This window comes from Brassica napus, chromosome A4, assembly GCF_020379485.1.
Source record: "Brassica napus cultivar Da-Ae chromosome A4, Da-Ae, whole genome shotgun sequence".
NCBI classification, from domain to species: Eukaryota; Viridiplantae; Streptophyta; class Magnoliopsida; order Brassicales; family Brassicaceae; genus Brassica; species Brassica napus.
This window is the reverse complement of record NC_063437.1, coordinates 4,374,213-4,386,319: the sequence shown is the minus strand read 5'-3', so window position 1 is coordinate 4,386,319 and position 12,107 is coordinate 4,374,213. Positions and strand designations below refer to the sequence as shown.

General features: G+C 32.6%; 2 protein-coding genes across 2 annotated transcripts; one reads left to right on the top strand and one right to left on the bottom strand.

The window, feature by feature from the left end:
• The first annotated feature begins 361 nt into the window (after nucleotides 1-361).
• On the top strand, nucleotides 362-6,420 carry LOC106371448 (F-box/FBD/LRR-repeat protein At3g52680-like). Its single transcript, XM_048778015.1, has 4 exons — nucleotides 362-2,950; nucleotides 3,041-3,906; nucleotides 3,985-4,122; nucleotides 4,223-6,420. The coding sequence occupies exons 2-4, from the start codon at nucleotides 3,067-3,069 to the stop codon at nucleotides 4,532-4,534; spliced, it is 1,290 nt and encodes a 429-aa protein (XP_048633972.1). The 5' UTR covers nucleotides 362-2,950; nucleotides 3,041-3,066; the 3' UTR covers nucleotides 4,535-6,420.
• Nucleotides 6,421-6,620: 200 nt separating this feature from the next.
• Nucleotides 6,621-7,857, bottom strand: LOC106351327 (cytochrome b-c1 complex subunit 9, mitochondrial). Its single transcript, XM_013791137.3, has 3 exons — nucleotides 7,591-7,857; nucleotides 7,324-7,371; nucleotides 6,621-6,862 (listed from the first exon to the last, which is right to left on the bottom strand). Exons 1-3 carry the CDS (start codon nucleotides 7,693-7,695, stop codon nucleotides 6,812-6,814), a joined length of 204 nt encoding a protein of 67 aa, XP_013646591.1. The 5' UTR covers nucleotides 7,696-7,857; the 3' UTR covers nucleotides 6,621-6,811.
• Between the last annotated feature and the right edge of the window lie 4,250 nt (nucleotides 7,858-12,107).

Here is a 12,107-nt window from a genome sequence, read left to right as displayed (position 1 = left end):
ATTTGATTTGTCTTAATTAAAATAAAAAAATAATTATACTTTAATTCAAAATTGCAAGAATATATATACATATATAACTAAATATACTCATAAAATTAGTAACTAAATTAATCCAGTTTCTTATATCCAAAATCAAAGATCTAACTAAAATATTAATATACTATTTTATAATAATATTTTATTTATTTTTCTATATATAAATTATGAGATGACTCGAAACATATTAATTAGCAAAAAAATATATTAATTAATGTTACAATTTAGTTCTTGTATATATATATATATATATATAATGCAAAAGAGTTCAGATTATTATCTTTATAATCATTTATTTTAATTTGAATAGAACATCTTAGATCTTTTCTGTTTTGTTCTTAAAACAATATGTATTGAGTTATACATAATATTGATAAAATATGTTTACATATCTAATGTAACAATCAACCTAAATGCAAATAACAAAATTAATCAAAAATATAATTTATTTTAAACTTTAATTTGGAGAAGTAGATAGATTTGGACATTCGGATCTTTGGGTCTGGTTTGGTTAGTGCATATCGGGTCCGGATCTTTCGAGTCCTAGACAGTTGTTCCTAACTAGTCCGACTAGGTATTTAATAATTTTCAGTTCGGTTTGATCCCTTTCATGTTCGGGTTGGTTCGAGTCCATAAGTAAAATACATGTAGTCTATGTTTTCCCAATTGACACTCTTCAACTTGCATCCATTTAAGCGGAATCTTGGAGAAAAGCTAAAGAAAAAGAGGAAGAGGACAAGGATCATGAGGACCCTCCTACTTCAGAGGTTCAGACAGTGCCCCCTTGGATATTTCGATATGTACCTGCCAAATTGATACTTCATTGATTGATAATAGCAATGTAGTGGCTTAGGGTGGGTTCGAATCTTTCGGATTACGGGTGTGCAACAGAAGCCTCTCAGAGATGGAAAGTTTATTATGGGCAACTCCATGCATGAGAGACATGAGGATAACCTCGATCCGGTTCCAGACAAACTGATTAGATCTATTGGATATGACTGCGAACCCGATGGATTGGCCAGCATTCGCATCGAAAATTGAATTGTTCCATAGACTACAGGAGGACTTCGAGACCGTGAACCTGACTCATATTCCTCCAAGTAGGAATGTTTGGACGGATTCAAAGCAAGAACCAGAGGTTGTATTTTCTCCCATATAGATTAAACATGGACATGCAGAAATGTTCTTCGGAAAGTCGGTACGTTTGACCACCACGTGATCTAGTTTAAACGGGAAAGAAATAAGAGAAGGCATGGGGAGCAGCAACATCCATATAGTCTGTTGATAAAGACAATTGATAAGACTGTGACGAACAGATTATCTACCATTAGGCGCCAGGGTGATCAAAAGATGGAGGAGGGCCTTAGAATTTGGTTTGGAACAAGATGATATGTAAAGAGGAGTTTATACTTTCTTTATCATTCTAACTCATAGTTACATCATATGTAAAACAGTTTTTTGGATGAATAAAATTTAACATTTATTCAAAAAAAAGAATGGCCTCTAGTCAATCAAAAATATTTAAATCAACATAAAAAGGAGAACTAAAAAAAACAAAACTCGAACAAGTTAATGACTCACACAAACTCAACAACAACTACATTGATCAAAAGTACAAAAGCTCAATCAAGTAATTCTTAAGAATAAGGATGACCTCTTCTCGGATCCTACCTACTTTTGAAGCTAAGCAGGAAATCTTCAATATATCACATCAAAGATATATACAAGTTTCCATCAATTTTTGTTTGTCATAAAATGCATCATCTTTTGATATAAGACTTTTCTCTCTAGAAAAAGTACTTCTTTGTATAAAAAGTATGGTGAAAATGAAACTCTACTTCTCTTCAGATTTAGACTCAACATTTGGAGTCCATAATAACTGGACATGATGTAGGAAGCAATGAGATCTATTGATGATGGTTTATGTATATTTCTTGGCCCCGTATCATTTCATGGTCTAAAAAGGACAATCCACACAGTCTCACATGTTCATCTCTTTATGCTTCAAACTGGGGGTGAATTATCCACCCACTTTAAATGTGAAATTTTATAATAACACTATAACCAAAAGCCTCCACTTTATCAAGAAATTCTAATTCATCATCAGAAATGCAAAGTGGGTTAACCAAAAAAATAAAAGCCCAATAAACATTAATAATGGTTATATTGACCAAAAGTACAATTTTATCCATACAAAACTAGTACAACGAGTACGACAAAAACACCTCATCAAACACATATTTCAAAATATTTATGTTTACTCTTGAATTATAAACTTTGAATTGGAATTGACACATGTCATCTTTCTATATTGTTTTGTAAATAAATCGATATACTCGAATCTAACTATATAAATAAGAATGTAAAATTAGATTATTTTCTTTAAAATCTACAACGGTTACATTGACCAAAAGTATAACATCTTATCCACACAAAACTAGTATAACGAGTACGAGTAAAACACGTCATCAAACGAAGATTGCAAACAGATATGGTTTACTCTCGGATCATGAATCTTGAGTTGGCATTGACATATATCCTCTTTGTACTTATATATATATATATATATATATATATAACAATTTACTCGAATCTAACTAAATAAATACAAAGAAATCTTAAATAATTTTCTTCAAATCTTTTCATCCTTTTTAAGTTTTTTATGGTATCAGAGCCATGAATGATTTTTCCAATTTTTTCTCTGCTTAGATACCGATGGTTCGTCTTAAATATGTTATATGTCCAGAGACGACCAACTGAAAAAAAAATCTGCAATTGACAACATGAAATCTTAATAATTGGAGTCTTTTACTTGTTTAGATTTGATTTGTGCAAGCCAATTTTTGGGTAAAAATATCTTCAAATAGCAGTGCATTAATCTGAAGGATTTTACTAGCAACAGCCATTGAAAAAGGTATATTTCTTTGTTTAAAGAGTTTTGAATTTTGATACCAACTGAAACGCTTAAATCAATATATTTTTCTCTCTGATTTTTTTTTTGTAGTAAATTTTTTTCCAAAGAGAAGTGTCATGGCTGAAGAGATGAATATCGGTCAGCTGGATGAAAATTTGATTCTGAAAATCCTTTCTTTAGTTCCAATAAAAACTGTCGTGTCAACGAGTGTCTTGTCTAAAGAATGGCAGTCTCGTTGGAAGTCGGTGCCAAAACTGAAGTTTAATTCTGAGGACTACCAGAGTGAACACCAAACATTTTCAGAGACTGTGTACAAGTATCTCCTTTCATATGAAGCTGAGGTTCTAGATAGTTTTCATCTCAGCTTTGGATCAGATAAAGCTGATGCAGTAGATGTTGTACATTGGATTAAAACAGCGTTTGCTCTACATTTGCGTACATTGGTACTCGAATTTCTCATCTATCCATACGAGGTCGACGAGTTCATATTTACGAGTAGCTTGTGTACTTGTGATACACTAGTGACTTTGAAACTCGGAAGTCTGATTCTTGTAGATATCCCTGCACCGGGTTCGATGAAGTCTCTTAAAACGCTGCATCTTATTCATGCGTTCTACACAAACGATGATTCTATCTGTAACCTTTTATCTGGCTGTCCTAGACTTGAAGAACTCGTTGTGGAACGATCTTGTGAATACAGTGTGAAATTTTTCACTATCAAAGTCCCTTCTTTGCAGATATTAAAAATTTATGATGACAATGATGAGGACGAGTTCGTTGGATATGTGATAGATACTCCTTCTTTGAAATACTTAGAGATTGGATACTTAGGATGTCCACAGTTTTCTCTGAATGCACCGGGCCTGGTGGCGGCATATATTGGTAGCGTTTCTAATGTAATCAGTGAATCTCTCGTTTCAGTCAGACGTCTTGTCTTGAATGTATCAACTTCGATGGTAACTTTTTTATGTTCCATTCTTTTTTTTTGGTTATCTCATTATATGTATAAGTTATTAATTTCGTCTCATGGATAGACTATATATCCTCCTACTGGATGTATCTTCTATCAACTGGTGTATCTACAGATATATACGCATGAACCAGGCTGGTATGATCTACTTACGTGGATGCTCGAACATTCACCGAAACTACAAGTTCTGAAGCTCGTTGGTGTAAGAAATTTTATTGTTTTATTATTCAGCTAGCTATTTTTGATGGTCTAATACTGATGATATATACATTGACTACTACTCTTTTTCACGTTGGTTACAGAAATATTGGATTAATCCTGACTATCATGTTCTCGGCTGGGAATGGAATAAGCCAAAGTCTGTCCCTGAATGTTTGTTGTCACATCTAGAGACATTTGTGTGGAGAAGATACGATTGGAAAGGAGAAAAGGAAGAAGAAGTGGCTACATATCTTCTAAAGAATGCAAGAGGGTTGAAGAATGCGACTTTCTCTACAGGTCCCATTGAACCGGGCCAGCTTGACAAGTTGAAACAGAGATGTAGGACGCGCAAAAAATTGGATGGTGTGCTGAAGGCTTCTAATACATGCCACCTTGTGTTCAAGTTTGAATGATTTTTATTATGTATTGGACTCTGCTATACTTACAATATAGAGAGTGAACAAAATATGGTGATTCTAGACTTTTTAAAACAGCTTTCTCAATTTTATTCCTTTTGCTTTTGATTTTGCTATGATGATGCATTCTTATATACAGTATAACCTCTTTAAACTAATGCTCTATAAATTAATATACACTAAAAATCTCTATAAAATAATATAATTTTATAGTTCTAAATTGAGCTTTTGGTTCAATTAGTATATCGATAAAATAATATCTCTTTAAATTAATAAAAAATTATAGTTTTGGTGTAGTCCAAACATTATTAATTTATAGAGGTTTCACCTTTTTTTTTGAATTGAATGTTAAATTTAATTCAAAGAAAAAAAGACTGTTTTACATCATGTGTGACCAAAGCTAAAGATTATAAACCTCTCCTCCTTTTTTAATCTATGAACTCAAAGAATTTCAAGTCTATCTAGAGCCAAACCAAAATGTCATTCCTTCAGCCAACTCCTTATCTCCTCTTCTTTGCAAAGTGGTGAATCTGTTTCTCATGTTCTTGTCCGGTCTCTTAGTCAAGACCACACTTGGAGACGGGAGTTCATTGTGTTTCCTTCGGTTCCTTTCCATCCAAATAGCATGAACTGTCGACTGCAGTATGTATCTTGATACAAAGATTTTAACCTTACTCCAGTTTGAGAAGACTAGTTATCGTTTCCCACTCCATAGTGAATTGACTCTCCATCACCCCTTTCATTAAGGCTTCCCATATATGCGCTGAGTAAAGGGCACTTGAAAAACAAATGATCTGCAGTCTCCAATGGTTCTTGGCACAGAACACATGATGCATCAACATTAATGTTCCAATCTCCCGTCGATAGTCTACCCCGCATCGCCATCCAAGTCACAAAGGAGTACTTCGGGGTAGCATGTTTGAACCACACAACCGAAGACCAAGAACATAATAGGTGCTTCTCTCTGATACAACTCCACGTCTCACTTGTCAAGAACCTTTTCTTGTATTTTCCTTTTTCATTCTTCCATAACGATATGTCTTCTTCTTGTGACCAATTCTCTTTAATTGAAACTCTATGACGCCTCCTCCTATGACTCCTACTAGCCTCCACAATCGCATTCACCAGTATGCCCATATCAATATGACCTCTACCTCGCAACACATCTTCCAAGCATCCTAATGGAGACCAAGCTAAATTACAAAATAACAACTTATGGGTCAGAAACATTTGGGCTTATAATTTTGTCACAAAAACCCAAATAAAATCTTTTTAAAAGGCTCAAAATATAATTAAGTATTCTATATGGGTTTCTATTCAATCGTAATAAAAATTGTGGAAAATTTTAAAATTAAAAGATCAACCTAGGAAACATGTTATTTTTGTGGCTCTTACCCTCTTTCATGCAACTTGAATTTTTTTTAAAAAGAAAAATTAATTTTCTTTTTTATTTTAGAAAATTATGAAATAAAACCCAACAAAATATATTTATTTTATACACCAAAGATAAAACGAATTTAAACAAACAATTTTAAGAGTTAATGTGTATTACATAAAGTCCACTATATTTCCCTTTTATAAAATATATACTTTTAAGTTCTATATAATACACTTTATATTATACAAATGCAAAATACAGTTTCATAATTTTAATAATTCATTTTTATATATCATTTTTATATTTATCTCACCCCGCCCCGCGCAGGGCGTGGGTCTAATCCTAGTATAAACTATATCAATTGAATTTCCAACTTACTTTATTGTCATAAACCATATTATAAAGTGTGTACCGAGTAGAAAATAAAATAATGTTCGGGAGATGATGCTGTTCAGGAGTGTGCTGCCTATGCATTTGTTTTAGAAAGTATTGGAGCACAAATTAAGTGATTTATGTTGCAGAGATGGTCAAAATCTGTTGAACAAAAAAAACAAAAAGATGGTCAAAATCTAATCTTTAACATTTTCCCCAAAGCTTAGTGGAAAGCCTTTAAGTTCTCTCTGCACGTGACCCTTCTGGTTATTATTCTCATATAAGCATAATCTTCATTCTTTTTTAGAATCCAATTGAGGAAATGAAACGAAGTATGATGAATGTTATCATATTCAACAATGCAAAAAATCAGCTAATCAGAACCAAATAGCGGTTTAGGTGAAAATATGGAAAATCATAGCAATGATTTATTGAACAAAAGATGGAGACTTCTGAGTGAAAAAACAACAATGGAAAATTCCATTTCTTTCTTTTAGTAAGCAGAGATTTAAAAAGGAGAACTCTCATTCTTCAACTGGCCTTTGACCCAACACAGATATGTCTTCATACCGTTTCTGCACCATGACAAACAATAAAATAAGATTATGTACATAGACATTATACAGAAACATGATTACGAAGTTATGTGATTTAACTACCTAGCAGCAGATATATAACCTTGTTTTACAAAAAAAAAAAAAGAAGGTGAACCAGAGATTTATTACTCTAAAATAAGCATTCACCTAGTAACCAGTAAAACTAAAAAGAAACAGAGACCGGAGACGATGAATATGATGGTAGAATGAAACAAAAGAGGTGTAAGCAGAAACTTGATCATTCCATATCAAGATGGGCTAATTACTGTATTATCATCATCACAGTCAAGCTTAAGATGAAGCAGATAATCGAAAGTTAATTAACAAAGGAACCAAGTAAGATTCACATACTTGCTCAACCGATTAAGCAAAACAAGATTGGAGCATCACGAAACTACACCAGAACACAAGACAAAGACAGAATAAAAAACATAACATACCCCAATATTCTTGCTTTCCCAGAGCTTATGAACACCGTAATCCACAGCCTGCACACATACATACATACATACATACATGTAACATTTCCATATAAATTTGATCCCTTTATGAATACAAGCATGATAAAGTTGTAAACTTTAATCTATTGTAGATCGCTTATTTTTATCCAACCAAGTTTATTAACAGACAACAAAGCAGATCCGGCACATAAATAATAAAAATAAACTAAAGGAAAGAAAAGGAAAGAAAAGGTCGAGATGTCTCACCCTTTCGCCGAAGAAAGCGCCGGCGATGATGAATGAGACGTAGACGGAGTTACGGCGCATGATGAGTCTGTAGAATCCCTCGAGAGCGCCTTTCTGGTTTGCCATGATTAACCCTTTGTTTGATCTCTTACGTATCGGTGCTCGATTTAGGGTCTGGAAAAAGCGGATCTACAAACAATGGCGAGAGGGTGAAGAAAGAGACGATGGGAATAATCTGAAAAAGATTCTCTCTTCGTTTGACTACTTCGTACCTGGAAAGGCCCAACGGGCCTAATTCCCCATATACATTGTTACTTGAAGTCGAATGGGTTGCATTTCGCAACACTGGTTAAATGACATGACAATCTTTTTTAAATAGAATTATTCCACCAACCACTAGGAATTTGATATTTTATATTCAATATAAAGTAAACAAAATATTCCCAAATTATATTATGTTTTTCAAAATAAAATAGAAAAGCAAAAATACATAAAACATAGTACAAACTGCAAAAAAAAAACCTTTTAAATATTTTTAACATAGTCAACAAAACACTAAACCATAAATCCTAAACCATTAGATAAACTCTAAACTCTTGTGTAAACCATAAATCCTTGGATAAATCCTAAAATCTAAATCAAAAACACTAAACATTAGGGTTTATGGTTTATCCAAGGATTTAGAGTTTAGTATTTAGTATTTAGGGTTTAGTGTTGTTTTACCCATGGAAGAAGTATGCACGAAGTAATCACCTCCCGAGTCTATCCACAGCCCAAAGCAGTATGAGCAAACTGAAACCAAGTCCAGCGTTGAAGAACTTGTTTGCGCAAAAGGGTACACGCCTTGAAGCAAAGCTACAAATCACAGTGAAAAGAGCAGTGTTCCAGTTCCAGCGGCCATGATAGAAATTTGTGTAAAAAGCTCTGGGATCTCTCCACATGATCTCTGAATAGAGAGCATTGATGTTCGTTTGAGTTTGGAAGTGTATTCTCAATCTGTTTGGAGCGATGAAACGACAAATTTACAAACCACTAAAAACGGGAGAAAAATATGAACCAATAAATTTTCATCAATGAGAAGAAGGTAGAGTCTGATGACCAATCCGGTGGATTTGAAAACCAAAAAGGCTCGCGCAAACAGGGGAAGATGTTATTGAAGTAATCTTGTTATGGTATTGATGCGGTAGATTTCGAGTTGTGCATAGCCATTTCTGCGAAGACGATTAAGAAGTAATCAAGAAATCAAGAAGTGGTGAGCTAGATTGATTTGGATGAATAGAAGAAGAAGTAAGGAATCTGATACCTGCTTGCCTGTAAGGAGAAGATCCAAGCCAATAAGCAAACCACCTTTAGCTGTGCTTATCGTCTCCCAGAAACGGATTAACCGGAAGCCTAGTTCTGATTCCGATGTTGGGTAAATACACAGCGACATAAGACATTCCGGAGGACTTAGCAGATCTCATGGACATAGCTTGATCTTCGACTGAAGAAGTCGTAGATTACGGTATATATAAGAATCGAGAAATAGATCATACAGGAGGTGAGAGGATACATCTTGTAAGAAGGTGTAAAGAGCAGAAACAATGATTTTAGAGTGGATAGTTACTGCAAAGTAACGGAGATTTGGAGAGAATGGAACAATGGCTACAGAGAGGAATTGTAAGAGACTATTGACTGAAGAAGGAAATCGTGGGTTTCGTCGGAAAATGTAACATGGGTCTGAAATGGACCACAACCAAATTTTAGAAGACCAAAACATTTGGCCCATGTCGATAAAGAGGATGTAACGTGGCAAAATAGGACATCGAATTGGTTGATTTTTTTTACTGACGTGGATAGCTTAGAATTTGAGGGTTAAGCGCTTTTAGTATTGTAAGATTAAGTGGTTTGGCTAAACCAAAGTTTCTATCAGTTTTAAATCTATTAAGGACATTTAATAAAAAACCGGTTGATACAACAAATTCCAACATTTCAATGACTCATTTCTCATACACATAATAGTCGACGTTTTGTAAAAAAAAAAATGGTCGATGTTTTTTTGGGTAAAGTAAACAGTTTATTTGAGCATACAAAAATAAATAAATGACTGATGTATGCTCGACTAATATATACAACAACTAAAGCTAAGTAATCATATTTTTCATGCTGGGTGCACAATATAATTTGACAGCAGGTACCTAATTGTTGTATATTAGTCAGCTTCTTTATAAGATTTTCTTTTAAATTCCTATTATTTTATAAAATAGATTTTGATTACAAAAAAAACACAAATATGATTAAAAATATGATTAAAAATAAAACTACAAATATAAAAATTAAATTTTTAGAATCTAGTAACTCTTTAAAATATCATAACATTTGAAGTTTTTAGAATTTGGATTAAGAAAATTTAAGTATCTAAAGAAAATTTGGCTTGTTTACTTTAACAATAAAAACCTAAAATTATTCAAAATACCAAATCAATGGTACAGAATCTACATAAGCATATAGTATTATCCAGAAAATAATAATGTTAATTTTATTGTGTATTAAATATTCTGGATTAGTTGTCTCATTTGCTAACAATATAATCCATATTTTCGGTTAGAGATTTGGGTCATTCATATTTTTTAGTAAATTTCAATGAAATGAAGGATATTTGAGCCTGATTTCATGATGATTTTCAGTATATATTCATCTAAATTCATGAATTCTTAGAAAAGCTGACTCCAAAATGTTGAGAAATTGTTTAAACTATCACACATACTGTTTTTCATGTTTAATTTCACCACATTTATATATTGTTTTAAAGAGCTAAATATACACTTATATTTTTAGGATTTATATTTGAGGAGTGGGGTTTAAGATTTAAATAAATAAATACTTCAAATTAAAAAAAAAATTTAAAATAATTTTTCGAATTCCAAAAAAAAATCAAAAAATATAAAAATTTTGAATTTAACAAATATATTTTTGGGGAAATTACATGTTTACCACTTTCATAGTACCACTTTTCATTTTTACCACCACTAAAGAGACATTTTCAAAAATACCTTCTTCATTAAGTGGCAAAAGACTCTTATGCCCTTGATATTTATATATATAATAAATCATTATTTAAATAAAAAATAAAAAAAATAAAAAAATAAAAAAGTAAATTTTTTTATGTTTTCGAATTATACTTTTTCAAATTCGAACTTTTTTATAAATTTTTTTCTTTTTTGAAATTTTCTTTTTCGATTTTTTTTTTATTTTTTGTTCAAATTTCTTTTTGAAAAACGAAAATTATATTTGAAACTATTTTTTAAAATTATATATAAATAATTTTAAGTATTTATTTATATATTTATTAGAATCCTAAATTTCACATTTCAAAAACCCTACCCCACCCCTCGACTCTAAACCCTAAGTCTAGATAAGTTAACCCTAAGGGTATAATTGTCTTTTACCCTTCATTAAAAGTGAGGGTAAAAATGGTTAGTGTAAACATGAAAAGTGGTACTATGAATGTGCTATTTGTGGCAATTTTCCTATATTTTTATTTATTTAAATAATTATTTATATTTATGTATCTATAAAGTAAGGGTAAAATGATCTTTTGTCTCTTTAATGAAGTCTTATACTTTAGGTATTTGTGGAAAATGTCTCTCTACCGAAGATAAACATGAAAAATAGTATAAAAATAAAGTCAAAGCAGAATTCCCTCCAAAATGTTTGTATAGTTCATTGCTATTCTATAACTCCAAGCTTCCAATCCAATTTTATTTGCTTGGACTAAAACAAGCCAGTGAAATTTGGAATTTTACAATGAACGACTGTTCTATATTACTCAAACTTGAGTGGTCTGAGTAACCAGACCGAAATAGAACAACTAATGAAACAAAGCTCACGATAAAAAAGATTTTGCTGTCCTAGCTAGAAATCAGAAATTCCATTTTATGCTCGCAGAATATGAGATATCTTGAAGTCCGAGAAACATATCATCAACGTTTTTATCGCCCCAATTCTGTTGCAAAGCTTAGCCAAGCGTGAGGCTCCTTTATCATTGCAATCAGTTCTTTGCAATCCGTCCCGAAGCTCTAACATGACGAGTGTTGAAGCATGCTCTCCTTATCCCACCACAGTGCTTCCACTTCCGAATGAAAAGCTGTCTCTTGCTGTGTTATCTCCATGCCCTCATAAGTTGAATCTTTCCCAAGCTATCCTTCCAGAAACAACTGCACCCACTAAACTGTGGAGGTCCATGAACCATACAACATACACGTATTATCCAAGCTTAATACTTGGGCCGCCTCAATATTATCCTCTTGTATAATAGGGGTTTCATTTGCATCAAACCAAGTTTGGCATTCATTCTCAGCATATCAGACTAACTCCATAGGATCCATTAAGGCTGGGTAAAAAATCCAGATCCAAAGAACCGAACCGAACCCGATCCGAAAAGTAGTACCTAACCCGAACTGAAATTGATTAAATATCCGAACGGGTTTAAAATTTTGGTATCTAGAGAACAGAAACTGAAACTGACCCAAACCGAAGTATTTCAGGTATCCGAAATA